Source organism: Oryzias melastigma, linkage group LG3 (genome assembly GCF_002922805.2).
Source record: "Oryzias melastigma strain HK-1 linkage group LG3, ASM292280v2, whole genome shotgun sequence".
Classification (NCBI taxonomy): Eukaryota; Metazoa; Chordata; class Actinopteri; order Beloniformes; family Adrianichthyidae; genus Oryzias; species Oryzias melastigma.
This window is the reverse complement of record NC_050514.1, coordinates 5,276,813-5,292,557: the sequence shown is the minus strand read 5'-3', so window position 1 is coordinate 5,292,557 and position 15,745 is coordinate 5,276,813. Positions and strand designations below refer to the sequence as shown.

The 15,745-nt window shown below is 40.0% G+C and overlaps 2 protein-coding genes across 2 annotated transcripts in view; both read left to right on the top strand.

Annotated features, from left to right (window-relative positions):
• The window catches only part of bbs4 (Bardet-Biedl syndrome 4), a 16,143-nt gene extending 5,942 nt beyond the window's left edge, over window positions 1-10,201 (top strand). Inside the window, exons 6-16 of the mRNA XM_024295993.2 lie at window positions 197-269; window positions 610-663; window positions 748-875; window positions 3,135-3,189; window positions 3,267-3,335; window positions 3,406-3,558; window positions 7,323-7,494; window positions 8,220-8,289; window positions 8,367-8,511; window positions 8,589-8,793; window positions 9,615-10,201. Coding sequence (XP_024151761.1) covers window positions 197-269; window positions 610-663; window positions 748-875; window positions 3,135-3,189; window positions 3,267-3,335; window positions 3,406-3,558; window positions 7,323-7,494; window positions 8,220-8,289; window positions 8,367-8,511; window positions 8,589-8,793; window positions 9,615-9,709 — 1,219 coding nt within the window. The 3' untranslated portion in view covers window positions 9,710-10,201. The remainder of the gene's footprint in view (window positions 1-196; window positions 270-609; window positions 664-747; window positions 876-3,134; window positions 3,190-3,266; window positions 3,336-3,405; window positions 3,559-7,322; window positions 7,495-8,219; window positions 8,290-8,366; window positions 8,512-8,588; window positions 8,794-9,614) is intronic.
• Window positions 10,202-13,707: 3,506 nt separating this feature from the next.
• LOC118600018 (median body protein-like) overlaps window positions 13,708-15,745 on the top strand; it is an 8,039-nt gene continuing 6,001 nt past the window's right edge. Inside the window, exon 1 of the mRNA XM_036216571.1 lies at window positions 13,708-15,734. Within this exon, the coding sequence (XP_036072464.1) occupies window positions 14,137-15,734 (1,598 nt within the window). The 5' untranslated portion in view covers window positions 13,708-14,136. The remainder of the gene's footprint in view (window positions 15,735-15,745) is intronic.

Genomic DNA, 15,745 nt, shown 5'->3' with positions numbered 1-15,745 from the left:
CAACCTGAAACAGGTGGCCCGATCCCTGTGAGTGTGGCTGCAGCGACACGCAAACCGTCATTAGCGAATAAACTGCCTATTAAAACGGCAATCACTCACCTATTATCCAACTAAAAGAGAAAACTGATAAGCTGTTGTGCAGCTGAATGGAGCTGTTACATTTTTCATGGTGATTATTTGTTTGTTCTTCTCCTAGATTTCTTCTGGGAAAGCACAAAGCTGCTATTGAAGTGTATCACGAAGCGGCTCGACTCTGCGACAAAGACTGGGTAAATCAAAGACTGGGATTTCTTTTTTCACACATGGGGACCACATATGACCCCCCACACAGAGCCTGTAAATCTGCCTCCAGCATGTCCAAGTGAAAATAATTCATGGAACAGTGAATGTCGTCATGCCTCTGAACGTGTTTCATCAAAGAAGTCTGACTAATGCTACAAAAAATAACAAACACAGCCTTGCATGTGACATTTAATCACACATTTTGAGAAAATTCAAAGTCCACAAACCATCATTTTTATTAGAAACTGGAGTATTGTCCACCTTATCGGAACAGCATCTAACAACAGGCCTTGTTAAATGTGCCTCTGTGCATTTTCTCCCCTCCAGGAGATCAGTCATAATCTGGGCGTGTGCTTTTTCTTCATCAAAGACTTCAAGCATGTAAGTATGCCGAGCGCTGTGCACTACAAATGGTAGGAGATGCCTGGAGGGGCCTGATGATTTTGATCTTCTGTCTCGTGTCAGGCTGAAGAACATCTGAACGCGGCTCTGCAGATAAACAAACATGACAAGACTTTCATGATGCTCGGAAAGGTTCACTTGGTGGCTGGAGAAACTGACAAGGCCATTGAAGTGTTTAAGAGAGCAGTGGAGTAAGTGACGCTTCAGCACCGATCACTAACAAGCTGTACGATGGTGGAGGTAATGGTGGAAATAGTCTTCAAAAGTTCTCCATGACAATTTTTTTAATTAAAAAAAAAAGCGTTCCAGGTTGTGTTTTAACTAAGATTAATACGTTTATAACCAAAATCCCACAACCTAAATCCCTTAAAAACCCATTTTTCCATGTTGATCTGAAGCCTCTGTTTCTAAAATCTCCTCTGAGGGGGCGTGGCTTTTGGAGCTGAACTAAGTAGCTCCGCCCCTTATTGCCCCTGTCTGATTATGAAAGCTGTGTGTCTCGCTAACGTAAATCTTCACCGCTGCTACATAAAAATGTCCATTAATATCGGTAATGTCCAGCCGTATGGTTCTGATCCGGATGTCAGCTCAGATGAGGAAGTGAAGATCTTCATGGACAGAACTTCCTCCAAAATACTGATTCCTTCTCCTTCCAGTTCACCAAAGACTCTTTTAGCTAATTCTCCAATGTTTATGGCTAAGTGAGGCTAAGTTTAGCTTTCAATGCGCGTTCAGTGGTTTGAGTGGTCAGTGTTGGGGTAATGCATTACAAAAGAAACGAATTACTGTCATTTGATTACTTTATGTCATTAACTGATAGCGAAATGGAGTTCAAATTTCAGTTACAATTACTGGACTAATACTAATAAAAACAGTTATTGACGCATGTGTGCTAACGTAGAGTTAGAAATCAGTCAAAGTCAGATGAAGAGAGCGGACAAATTCCCAAAGGCATTCTGCTACTGTCTGTACACCATGTACTACTATACTATGTACTTTTTTCATGCTCATGTGGTGAAATTAATGGGGTTTGGCAAAAAAAACCTGATTGCTCTTATGCCTTTATGTTTTTATTATAGTGGATTTTTACAAGGTTGTCTTGTTTGTGCTAGCTTAATGCCTATGAAAATTTGTATGTGAATTTTAAAAAAAGTAAATAACAAGTATTCAATTACTTTTTAAATTGGGGAATGAGTTTGTTACAATTTCAACCAGTAGCTAAAGTAGAGTGAAGTGATTTATCCAACACTGTCAATGATTTTGTGTGTAGCGCCCAAAAACGGTTGTAGAAACTTGTGAAGAGTTTTGAACATTAAATCCCGAAACGCGGTTTTAGATAGACTTTTCATTGATAGTGGTCCCTAGAGGGCGGAGTGAACGCAACTTCAGGGTCAACATTTGACAGAGTGAGACATGCTCAGCATCAATTATTTTAATATGTTAAGCTTCTGTCTTTCAATTTTCTTTAAATTCTCTTTTAATCCCCAATTTGTTTAAAGTCCAACTCCACTCATCTTTTGATCTGTTTTCTAAGCGTTCCCAGTGGTCTTTTCATTATGATTGTGTTGTTTTTAACTCAAATCTAGAATCGTTCTCTAGGACATACCAGTAGTTGCTGCAGGAATTAGAAATCCACCTCTGAGTAGTGAGTGGGAGTGTCTGCGTTAAGCAACCCCGCCTCCTTCCCCTCTCCTTTGGTGAGAGCTCTTTGTTTACATGCTCTCCATCTAGTTTACAGCAGACTACCAGCCTAGCATTACTGGTGCAACAGAAATAGTGAGCAATATTGGAGCTATCCATTTTTACAGTTTAGAGCCAGACACCAGCTCAGACGAGGAAAGCAAAGACGTTCACGGATCTAGTCATCTACAAGTGGATCCATCAGAATAGAGCTTGTGGCCTGGTCAGCATGTTTTCTACATCACGACTACATTCTTTTTCCAGCTGCATTTATTTCTTAAGCTCCTGATTCACAACAATTTGAATAAAGAAAAAAATCAAAAACCCAATTTTGAGCTTAATTTTCTTTAACTATGTCCTCCATCATGAGAAAAATGCCCCCAAAAACACAATTTTCACCAGAGTAGCTCTTTAAACATAACACGAGGTCACAGAAAAAGAAAGAAAATGACATCAGGCTCTGTAATAGGGCTCATTACATCTTCTTCTTCTCTGTTGGGGGGGTAAATGAATTAATCAAATGCCCTAATTCTTGTGCCGCCTTTAATGAGACTTACCACTGCGAGTCTCATTCTAATGCAGATCTGCCTCCTCCAAACCATTTTATTTTTCTGTGCTGAAGTTATAATTAAAATTCAACAATTGATTCAAAGGCTGTCAGATCTTCTGAGTAGGGCAGTGTAGGTTTGTGCAAATAAGTGCAGGCATTAAGTGTAATTACCCACGCCATGAGGGTAAAGGGGCGCTCTCTGTTTCTCTCGTTCATTCAGGTTCTCTCCTGAAAATACGGAGCATCTGTCCACTCTGGGCCTGCTGTATCTGCAGGTTGGTGGAAATGTTTTTTCTTCACGTGTTCAAAAGTGAAACATTATGACTAATGTGACATGTGTTTGTTTACTTAGCTTGGAAAGTATCAAAAAGCGTTTGAACATCTTGGAAACGCCCTCACATTCGACCCCAACAACTATAAGGTAGAGGGACAGCGACACGCATACTTGGAATTTCCCCTCAGAGCCTCTCATCAATGCTGTTTCCTCTCAGGCCATCCTGGCTGCAGGCAGCATGATGCAAACCCACGGGGACTTCGACGTGGCCATGAACAAGTACAGAGTGGCGGCCTGCGCCGTGCCCGAGAGCCCTCCGCTGTGGAACAACATCGGCATGTGTTTCTTTGGGAAAAAGAAATACGTAGCTGTGAGTAATGGAAAAAAAACATCACAGATCAGGGAGGCTCACTTTAATTTAAATGCAAATGATAGAAAATAAGCTGCTGAAGCCAAAGTCCTCATCAAGGTAGATGATACATGTTTCAGTGAACAGAAGCTGGGATGTGGGCATCATCATTTCTTTCAAAACTGGAACCGTTTACTAAATGCTTCTGCTAAAAATGGAGCAGTGTTAGTTAGTGACATGTAAAACGGTTTAATTATGTAGAGAAAAGAAAGTAGAGGTGTCAGTAAATATTTTCAATTTATTCAAGCCCAGTTTAAACCGTGACGAATGTTTTTTTAAAAACCTTCTGTAGACATGAGTAGAAAAACAGGAAGTAAGTTTGTGCAGATCATTTTAATATATTAAAAAAAAAATCACCCAATAGATGAAGTGAGGAGTCGCTACACTTATAAGGACTTAGTGACCCATATTTACCGCTGAGATCAGTGTTGACTGAGCTGCTCAAATCCTAATCCTACCCAGAGTGCTGTGCGGCCACATGTGTCAGTACCTGCTATTTATACGGTCTCGCTATGCAGACAAAGACCTGAAGGTTAACAGAACCGCAGCTGCATGAATCCTGATTCAAACTAACATTGTCACGTTTTGGTCTGATCAGGAAAGTCTGTTGATGCGGATGGTTATTTACAAACAAAATGTAATAACTGCTGCCCGGTCAGTAGCAATGGATGCAATGAATCAACAGGTCAATTATTTCTAAAAGGGCCAGTTCAACTTTAATTACAAACACAGAGATGGAGCGGTATCAGCTGATCACATGAGACCTTTTTGCTACATGTGAGGTCTTGATTAGTCAATGATTAGTTGCAGTCCATGGATTTCTGTTATTACAGTCAACAGAGGCAGCATCTCTCCTGTGGAACTCTAGTCCGTTTTATTTACCCTCTTTTATCTGCTTTATTACATCCAGTTTAAAGAACCACTCTGAGCATGTTCTTGGGGCATTTTTCTCATGATAAAGGACATATTTAAATAAAATTAAGATTAAAATGGCATTTCTGAGTATTCTTTTTATTCAAATTGCTAGGAATCAGGAGGAGATGAAAAAAATCCAGTTTGAAAAAGGTATTTGTGACATAGAAAATACACCAGCTGGGTCACAAGCTCCTTGCTCGGCTTCATTTAAATGCATCTAGTAGACGACTAGATCCATATAAATCCATGTGAAGAAGTTAGAACACCCTCAATAACTAATTAGGTCTGTCTTAAAAATGTTCATATCATAATATCCAATCTTAATTTAAAAATATATGTAAAAAAAGTGATTTAATAAAAAGCAAACTAAAATATTACTACTATTTTACTCATAGAAAAAACGATCTGAACAAAAATTCACATTTTAATGGAGGTCAAGGTTTGGACCTCCTGCCTCTTTTTAGCTATTTTAGCTCCTTTGGCTGAAATCGCATCAATGAGACACTTTTTTGTGACATCTACCAGTCCTTTGAGTGCGAAGAGTCTTTGAATGAATGAAGCTTTATTTATATAGCACTTTACCAAAGGGCTTCATAATAGAAGAAAGACAGAATTAAAAAAAAGTAAATTAGGGAAATTAAGAATAAAATTAAAAACCTCGTAAAATTACAAAAAGCAGTCAGCAATCTAAAACTTAAAAGATAAACAAGAATGCATTAAAACAAGTAAACAAAAATAAAATGCTGAGCATTAAAAACCATTCCAAAAAGATAAGTTTTTAATTGACATTTAAAGCTGATTAGGTCTGACAGCATGCACAGTTCTGCAGGAATGTTATTCCATAATTGAGGGTCGACGATGGAAAAAGCACGTTGTCTAAACTTAAACAAAAAAATAGAAATGATATTATTTTGAAATGCCCTGCGACAGACTGGCGACCTGTCCAGGGTGTACCCCGCCTTCGCCCATCAGTAGCCGGGATAGGCTCCGGCACCCCAGCGACCCCGAAAGGGAAGAAGCGGTTAAGAAGATGGATGGATGGATTATTTTGAAATTCCATTTCATAGAAAGTTTTAAATAGGATTACATTTTTTTAATGTCAAGTTATATCACTTGAATCACTCAGTGATGTTCAAATTGATATTAAATCTTTATGTGTCAATAACTTGTGGCATAATATTCAGGCTTTTATAGGGTGTCCTAATTTTTTCACATACTGTACACGTCTTTGTTTTTCTCGTCTGACCTGGTATCTGGCTCAAAACGCCACGACTGGATAGCTCTGATACTGCTCGCCATTTTAATGCCCAGCTATGTTAGATTGTGGTTGTGATGGGCTGTAAGCTAGAGGGAGAGTGTAAACAGATGGGTGATAGAAAGTGGGAGTGAGCTTACTCCACAACAACAGTTTAAGAGGTGAATTTCTAATAAACTCCTGCTGCTCTGGAGAAACTATATCCTAGAAAACGACAGGATTTTTGATTTGAACTAAAAACTGGATAGTCATAATTAAAAAAACAAAATAGATCAAACGACAACCGAAGTGGGACTTTAACATGAACTAATCAAAGTTTCTATTGCTCCAATTCAACTCTGCATAATATTTCTGACCAATCTGGTGTTGGCGGTCTGTTACGTTGCATGTATACGTCTATAGTAACTTTTCTATTCTTTGGCGTCAGCTCTTGTTTTAGTATGCAAGTGTTGCATTCATTTTTTTCAGATGTCACAGAAGAGAATGATTAGTTTCTTTTTTTTCCACTGTTACATTATCTTTTTGTGCTAATGTCTCAGTTTTTAGCAGAACTTCAGAAAAACATAACAAAGGCCCTGCAGTCATCGTTGCTGTGGCTGAACTCTCCACATGGGCTGCAGAAAAGCCCACTCTTCCTCTGTGCAGCTCCACCCCTCTCGTTTGTGCTGCGTGGAGGTTTTATGGTGGAGTGGAGAAGGGTGTGAATGTTCCTTGAAGGCAGGTTGCCCAACCAGTTGTGAAACTGGGCATCTTACAAGCAGAAGCTGAAGGTCGTCATTACCGTGTAATCCCAGTCAAAGTGGTTCACTGCTGCAACCCTTTTGTGTGTCTCAGCTGCTTAACAATCACATGTAAAATTAACTAGAAAATAAAAGAATTCCGATTGTTCCTGTCTGCAATAAGATGACATTGCTGCCTAGTGAGCAAAGCCTGCAACTGTCAGGCTTGACATGTGTGACACGTCTGTGTTTAGCCCATCCTCACATATGGCTTCTATTTGCACCAGGAACGTTTAAAACAGGGATTTATGGAGGCATGCTTTACAAATATTTGCTCCAGTCATCAGTTTTCTGAGATTTATTAAAGTTACCAGCGAGGGCCGGACCTTACACTGTCACAGCCCAAAGGTGTCTGACCTCGTGTGCAGTTTACATGTTTGAAATGTACAAACGTTCAGCGATGTGATTTTTCTCCGCTCATTCACTGTCAGCCACATCTGGAAACAGTGAGCTGAATGTCAAATACGGAGGATTGCTGATTAGTGTGTTGATGAGCTGTGAGAGAAACAAAAAGTGTCATGTTTTTAGAGGATGTAGTACTAAAGTCTCTTTCATTTTCCCCAATTATTATCCTTAAATTGCAATGTTTTGTATTTTAATTATGAAGAATAAAATCTTCTATGTACACACAATTAATACAAGTGATCATAAAATAGCCATTTTTCTTTTGCTTCTCTCCAGAGATACATTTTTGGGATTCTAATTTCATCTGAGATGCATACTCACACGTGACTGATTTTTATTTTTATTTTTTTTTCCTCCTCTAAAACCTTCAGGCAATCAGCTGTCTGAAGCGCGCTCACTACTTATCTCCTTTTGACTGGAAAGTCTTGTACAACCTGGGTCTGGTCCACCTGACCATGCAGCAGTACGCCTCAGCCTTCCACTTCCTGAGTGCAGCCATCAGCCTGAACCCACGCATGGGGGAGCTCTACATGCTGCTGGCAGGTACCGTCACACGGATGGCAAAGACAGGAATCCACAAGCACCCCCCAAAAATTTGGGGGGTGCTTGTGGAACTTGGGGATGATTATGGATCTATGATGGTTCTGATGTAAGAACACGCAGTAACTGGACCATCTACAAATGGGTTTGGCCCTGACTGGTGACGCCTGTCAAGGTTGTAGTACCTCCTCTACCAATGCTAATCTGCCACTCCTGGTTCTGTCACAAACTCTGACAGTAGTTCTGTGTTAACTGATGACACTTTGAGACTCACCAAGTTCACCTGGAACATCTGAGAGTCTACTATCAGCCTGAAGGTGCTGCTCAACCGTTAAATGATGTGGTGCTGGCTTTGGAATGACTAACTGGCAACTTTTTATTCCCATACAATGTTGAAACTGATGCCATGAAGACAAGGTTTTTCTCTTAGAATTGTGGGGCTTTGCCCCAGAATGTAAGAACACTGTGAGTCCATTATGTGGAAAACGCAACATGAGATGCGTCTATCACCCCAACACAGTTACCTCCCAATCCTGTAAATCTATGATGTAAAAGCAAACACTGTGAATACAACATCCACTGAGTATTTCACAATATCTAACTTGTTGTGAGAAGTGTGTTCTGTTCATCATTTACAGATTTTCTTATCAAGATGAGGTCAAGATTTCCTTTTTTCACATTTAAAATGTATTGATGGTAATTCTGTTTGCTCATCTTCTCTTCACTAGTGGCTCTGACGAACTTGGAGGATGTGGAGAATTCCACCAGAGCTTATGAGCAAGCAGTGAATCTGGATGAGTGAGTTTAGTTCTTTAAAAAAACTTTCAGATCATCGATGCAGTTTGGGATCTTTCTTGATGATCTATTTCTAACAGATCCAACCCCCTGGTCAACTTGAACTTTGCAATCTTCCTTTATAATCACGGGGACAAGACAGGAGCGCTGGATCAATATCAGGAGATGCAAAGAAAAGTCAACATCCTGCAGGACAGCAGCAGCAGCTTTGAGTTTGACCCCGAGGTGCGTTCTGCTCCAGCAGCTCTGGTTTTTTTCTTGTCCTTCCTGGTTGTTAATCCTCTTCTCCGATGCACCAACAGCTCATGGACATGGCTCAGAAAATGGGGGCCGCTCTGCAGGTGGGAGAGAGTCTGCAGTGGACCAAAGCAGGCAAGGACTCCAAATCCAAGCCTCACTCTGCAGCTCTGGCCAAAAACCCCAGCACCCCTCTTGGCACAAACCAAGCTCTGGGTCAGGCCATGTCGTCAGCTGCAAGCTACAATAAGAACATTCAGCTTCCAGCAGGTACAGTTGCTTCACAGCAATCCCTTAGAAATAAGCAATGGCAGGATTTTGTTTAAAGCTCCGGCAAAAAAATAAAAAAAATTATGCAGTAACTTCATTTGTCACCATCTATTCTATGTTTTTTTAAATACTTTTCAAACAAAACAATGCAAAACGCCCTCAAAGACACCCCAGAAACTCCATGTTTGACTTGTTGCCTTCAAGTAAATGCTACAGGTCACGGAAAGTAGAGATAAAAAGACTCCAGTACAGCTTTTACCCCACTGCAATACATACTCAAACATTCAAATTTAATCTGGACTTCTAATGTGATCATGGGGCGTTTTTGATTCTGTAACGCTCGACGGCATCGTGTTAGCTTTAGCACACGTCCCCAGCTTAGCTCACCTGTTTTTTATTGCATCTTTCAAATCTGGACTGAGAGTGGAGTGGCACACGATATTCACACAGCTATGGAAACACTGTTTACTGAAAGTATAACAGTCTGCTTTTTTATTTATTTGTATTTTTTTATTTGATCTTTTAATTGAGTGTATTTATGTGTCTTGTATCTTTTTATGGACTAAGAGCCTTAATTAAAGTTTATCCATCCATCTGCCTCCAACTGTCCTGTTGTGTTACCCTGTAATAGTTGTGTAACCAGTTTTGTTTTCATGACAAATGCACTTTTATCTGGTAAGAACTTCGTTTTAATTTCCTGTTTTTAGTGACCAAATGATGCACTTTGATACACAATCGGTTTCTGCTGCCCTTAAAGAACCTCCGAAACAAGAAGAATCAGTAAGAAGTAAAGCTAACCTGCATTCTTTAATGTTTTTTAGGGGTTTCCAAAAGCGTCTTTGTGGCCCCTGATCCAGAGGCTGAGGTGGGGAATGACCCCACCGACCCTCCGGGATCCCCAGAACCAGCGGTCTGACGGCTCCCCATCTGGAGCTCGGGCAGAGAAATCTAAGAATGAACTCAAAGCCCTACAGTTCTTTCCAGCTGTCAGTAGATCAGTCTTCTTTGCAGGGGAGCATTTGTGTTTTTTTTATCACATCATGTCGGACGTAGAGCTTTTAGAAATGTAGTCTTCTATAAAACCACACACCCTACAGGTTTACACTTTAATTCTTTTCACATAAAAAGCAGCCTCTTCACACATTAAGACCAAATGTTCTCTTTTATGAAGCTGTGAGGCATCGTTGTGCAGTTCTAACAGATTCTCCTTCTGTTAACATACAGACTAGTGTGTGGAGGAGAAGCTGCAGCATCAGAGATGCTTCTGCAGTCGTACTCTAGGCTACATGGCTTGTTTGTACCATAGAACTTGAATGTAAAATTCAATACATGCTTTTATATGTGGATAAATGTTATGTGTATAGAGTATTTAATATTTAAAAATATATTATTAAAAAAAAGAATGTTGGCCCCTTTGTGTGTTTCTTTTATTCAAATGAACTTTATTTATAAAGCGCTTTAACACAGGCAGACTGCTACAAAGTGCTGTACATTAAAACACCAAGATGGATAAAATATAAGCGTAAAACAACTTAAAACAAAGACAGTAAAAACAGTAGAAAAAAAAAACAGCAGATTCTCATGGAACTTTAAAAGCTTGGCTTAGTTTTAAAAATGGACAGAGACGACTCATCTCGAATGTTAAGAGGCAGAGCGTTCCAGACCTCCGGGGTACAAATGGAACCCCGAAGAGACCTCCAGGAATCGCTTTTTAATAGAGAGAAATTAGGCTGGGAACCATGAATCGTGTGCACTTAAGTGGGTACTAGCAATTAGAAAGTTGCATGCTAGTTTGGTTCTTCGATGTATGTTTTTATTAATGTTTCATGTTTTTAAACATAGCGGATGTTAATCGCATGTATTCACGTTCAACCTGCACAAAAACTGATGAAATTCATGTTGGAAACACGTAAAATGTGCGGTCAAGATGCACGTTGCTGCATTGTTTTGGTAGCTTGTGGAACCTGTGGAACCCCAAAGGACAGTGGAGCTGTGTCCGAGGTAAATTTAGAAGGATTCACGCTCATGGTTTGGTCTGCCAGGTATGATTTAAACCAGGTGAGAGCGGAACCACCAAACCCCACCACATTTTTGGGCCTTGGCAGCAGGATTTCTTGATCTACCATGTAAAAAGCAGCAGAAAAATCAAGTAAAACAAGGATCACATGTTCTCCCATGTGAGTTACTCGAAGAATGTCATTAAAAACCCTCAGCAGAGCAGATTCTGTGCTGTGAAGACTATTGAAACCTGACTGAAAAATCTCCCACACATTGTTACTGGCCAGGAAAGACAGCAGTTGTGTGTAGACAGTTTTCTCTAAGATTTTGGATGAAAAAGGGAGTTTGGAGATGGATCTGAAATGATCTATCACTTTGTTATCTTATTAGGGGCTGAACCACGTTGTTTGAAATTAAGAGGTACCTCACGAGAAGATAAACTCTCCTCTGTGGGGGTGTGGCTTTTGGAGCTGAGCAGAGCTGATCTGTCCCGGGACAGCGATTTAAAAGGAGAAACACTCTGAAACACAAAAAGAAAATGATTTCTTATTACATTTGTTCTCTTTCATAAGAGAAATGCCACACTCAAAAACTCAAAAACATGGTTTTCATCTGAGGGGGACTTTAAGAAGTCGTTTCATAGTTTGCCTGATACCAACGGACTGTGGGACAGAGAGGACGTTTTCAGTTTGAACAGTACATGTGGATTATGACTGTTTGCCACAATTATGTTGGACAAATATTCTCTCTTTGACTCCTTAAGAGTGGTCTGATATTGATACTGCAGAGGTCGCCTGTGCACTAGGGCGGGCCTGCTTAAAGCATTATAACAACAAGCATCTTAACCCTACTTTAATTTCTGGTTCAGCATTTCTTCGGCTTTTTGTGCATGCTCTAAAAACACTAAATGCTGTGCTCACACTGAATGCAATTCACGCAGCAAATCCACGTCCCCCACCTCTGTTTTTGATACACGTCACATTCGTTGTTGGACACTTGTCCAAAAACTTGTTGATAAACCAGCCGCTCCAGGTGCGTGTGGGAGGAGCTACTGTCCAACGTTTTTAGCCATATTGCTACATGAAAGCTTTGACTTTGTATTTCATATACAGTTGATGCATAGAAGACACATATAATGTTGAGAGATCAGGTTTGGGTTCATGAGATCATTCAGATTCTCTCAGTACAGTGAGCTGCACCATCTACTGTGGGAGCTGAGTCTGAATGATCGACACTGACAGAGTTTCGATGACTTGATTTCCAGCATTAGTCTGAGGATGGAAAAATAAAAATAAGAATAAAATAAAAGGAACTTTTTAATTATTGTCTTCATACAAATAAGAAAAAATATACGAATATCACACATTTCATACAATCAGATTCTCCTCGGTGTAGATTACATCATCAACACGTCATAGGTCAAATCTGAGGTCCTGATTGGTTGACTTGCCAAAGTTCAGATATTTGAACTCTGGAACTATTGCACTGTATGGTGAATTTTTGCTGTGTCATCCTGTTGGGTTCCCCAAACACCCCAGCAAACATTTCAATGTGTTCCTCATATGGTTTACCTTTGGGCTGAGTTGGTGGGCCCCAAGTATGTTTGTCCGCAGGTTCCATTGTGGTCCCATCTATGTTTACCCACATTGGCTTAGGTGGGGACTCAGTGTTCTGGGTCCTGAAAGGGGCGGCCTCACTCTGTAACATCAGATCATGAGGCTCGTGGGTATGGGAGGGGCTGCTGCTAACAGCGCAGTTTGTAAAGGATTAATGGTAATCAGAAATGCATGAGTGAATCAAAATACCCCTTTGGAGTTCTTTATGTGAGGAATGGACATTAAAATACACTTAAAAGCTCAAAAAGTTGGTTTTTCATGGTATGGTCCCTTTAAATCTCCTCACTACAGACCAGTGATGTGCACTTAAGCCTGTGGGTGATGAGGTACTGACTCTTTCAGTCTGATTTATAAACCAGTATATTTATCAACTTAATTTCATTTCAGCATTTTTTTTATCAACAGAAGATACAGGAAGAAGAACTGAGGAAGAATGTAAAATGCAGAGTGGTTTAGTTTGACTCCAAAAAACAAAAGAAAATATATGAATAGTACATTTAGGTTTACATTTAACATTTCTGTTGTGAAATTGATTTTTGTTGTTGGGATTCAATTTTTTTTTTTGTATTCAGTACAAAATTTCTGTCAGCTTACTGCTGAAATCTCTCACATTAAGTTAACAGGAGTTAAGTTAAATTCTGTGTTCAAGACAGAAAAGTAGGATTCAAAACTAAATGTAGTGTGTATATATATATATATATATATATATATATATATATATATATGTATATATATTTAGAAAGTGACTATTCACATGAAATGTTGTGTATAAACATATATTGCAAAGCTATGCACAAAATATGACTGTTCACGCTGTACTTGAACAGGAAATACTCTGAATACAGAGATTATGAGTATATTTGTGATTAAATTCATTAGAATACAACAACTTGTATTTATGGTGGACAAATCTCTTTTTTATATAGCAGGTGAAACACTAAAATAAAGACATGCAAACTAAAAACTCTTAAAGCAGTAAATGTATTTGTTTTGTCAATGAAAAAAGGAAGCTGCACGGTGTCACAGTGCTAACAGAGTTTACAGTCTCATTCATTTAATGCAGCTAGCGGTTAGCCGCTAAGCTAGCGTCAGCTTTCATTCAGAACTTACTTGATTTTGCTGCTCCTACAGTCAGATGAAGTTGGTTGTTGAATCTCTGTGAGTAATCCTTATATCCACATGTTCTGCGATCTGCAAATCGTTTGTTGTTGACGATCTGTAAACTTTTATGCCAGAACTAAGAACTCCGGCAGGAACTCGAGCTTTTAAAGTGGAGGCGGGGCTTTGTTTTTCTGCAATTTGATTGGTTGGGCTGTCACATCAATCAAACGTGGCTCTAATTTGATTGGATGTTGGGCCGACACCGCAGACGGATGTAAATAAGACAGATAGAGAGACCGCAGTGCGCGCGGCTTTCTCTCTTTATACTTTATAATCCGTGAATTTGGGGGGAAAATAGCAAGTCTTTCCGAGTCAGAGGGCTGTGACTCGAGTCCCCACCTCTGGTGACATCATCAAAGAGTGACAGCGATGACATCATTTGACATCAGCAAGTCTGACAGATGTTGACACCTTGGCATAATCTGATGTCATATGACATCATTACATCACACATTTTTTTCTGATATAGGAGTGATTTTCAGCAGATCCGAGTTAGTCTGCACAGACACACTGCAAGAGCGGCACAAGCACACAAGCGCCACCCTTTCCTGGAAGAAAGACGGAACTTATGTCAACTTTCTCAGATTTAAAGACAGAAAGTTTACTCAGAATGTCACACAGCGAAGAATTTCAAGAGATGGAGGTTTCCACCGAAGAACTGAACAACGCCACAGAGAGTATTCTGCAGCAAAATAACACTATGAGAGAACATGTTGAGAATCTCTGCAAGAGATTACGAAACAGGAAGGATTTAGATGCTTCATACAAAGAGCTGAAAAAATCACGGAAAGCTGCTATTGGGGAAAACAAAAAACTGGCGCAGCAGCTGGAGAGTCTAAGAGTGGATATTGAAAAGCAGATACACGTGGAACAAATGTGTAAAGAAGAAAGGACAAAAATGTCTCAAGTCTCAGAAAGTAACCAAGAACTGAGAACAGTGACGAACGCACTTCAGTCCAAACTTCAGCAACTGAACGACATGAAAGAAGAAATTTCTGGCATCAAGGCTGAACGAAAAACTTTGGAACAAGAAAACAGAGGTCTGGAATCTCAACTGAAGAAACTCCAGAAAAAGACTGCCCGCAAAGCACACCTGGAACCGGATTTGAAAAAAGAATTTGATGAATTCCAGGCGTTGCAACAGCAAACTGATGAACTAAGGCAAAGCCTTCAGGAGTTGCAGACAGAAAATGAGGAACAGAAGAGGATGGAAGAGAACTATCCTTCAATGAAAGAAGAACGGTCTCAACTCACAGTTCTGAAGGTTCAACTGGAAAAAGAGATTACTGATCAGAGAAGGCAGAAAGAGGAAACACGTCAGCTGATTGCTCGACGTGAGGAGGATAAGAGAGAGCAGGAATCGCTTAGAGAACAAATAAACGTTCTCACAGCCGAAAGAAACACACTGGAAGATGATCTGCAACACCGTAAAACGCTGGAGTCTGAATGTAAGGAGATACAAGCAGAAACCAATGACTTAGTGAAACAGGTTTTCAACCTGACACAAGATTCTGCAGAGCTGAAGGACATGATTTCAGTGTTTGATGGTGTGCAAGAAAAACTCAATGTTGTAAAGGAGGAAAATTTGAAGGTGAAGACCAAAAAAGACCTTCTTCAAAACCAAATCCGGGACCTTCAGGTTCAGATGCAGAATTCACAACAGGCAGTCGGTTCTCTAGAGAAAGAAATCAAAGATCTCCAGGAGAAAAGTAAAGAAGTAAAGGAGGTTCAGGCTGAATATGACAGAATCTCTGACAAAAAGTCCAAACTGGAGGACAAGAAGAAGCAGCTTCAGGACGAGGTTTCAGATCTGAAACAGCAGCAGAAGGAAGTCCAGGAACTGGCTGTTCAGTACAACAACGTTCTGGATGAACTAAGACCCCTTCAAGAGGAAACTAAGAACCTCAGAGAGGAAAGGAAAATGCTGACTGATCTTCTGAAACAGCGTCAGACACTGGAGACGGAATATAATGGCATCAAAGCAGAAGCTGACCGTTTGGAGGATGAAAACGTTGACCTTCAAGTTGATGTTGCTGATCTGCAGAACAAGATTAATGCCTTGAATGATGTTCAGGACAAAGTTTTGAAAACAAAGGAGGACAATTTGAAGAAGAAGCAACAACACGACCTTCTTCAAAACCAAATCCAAGACCTGCAGGTTCAGATGCAGAATTCAC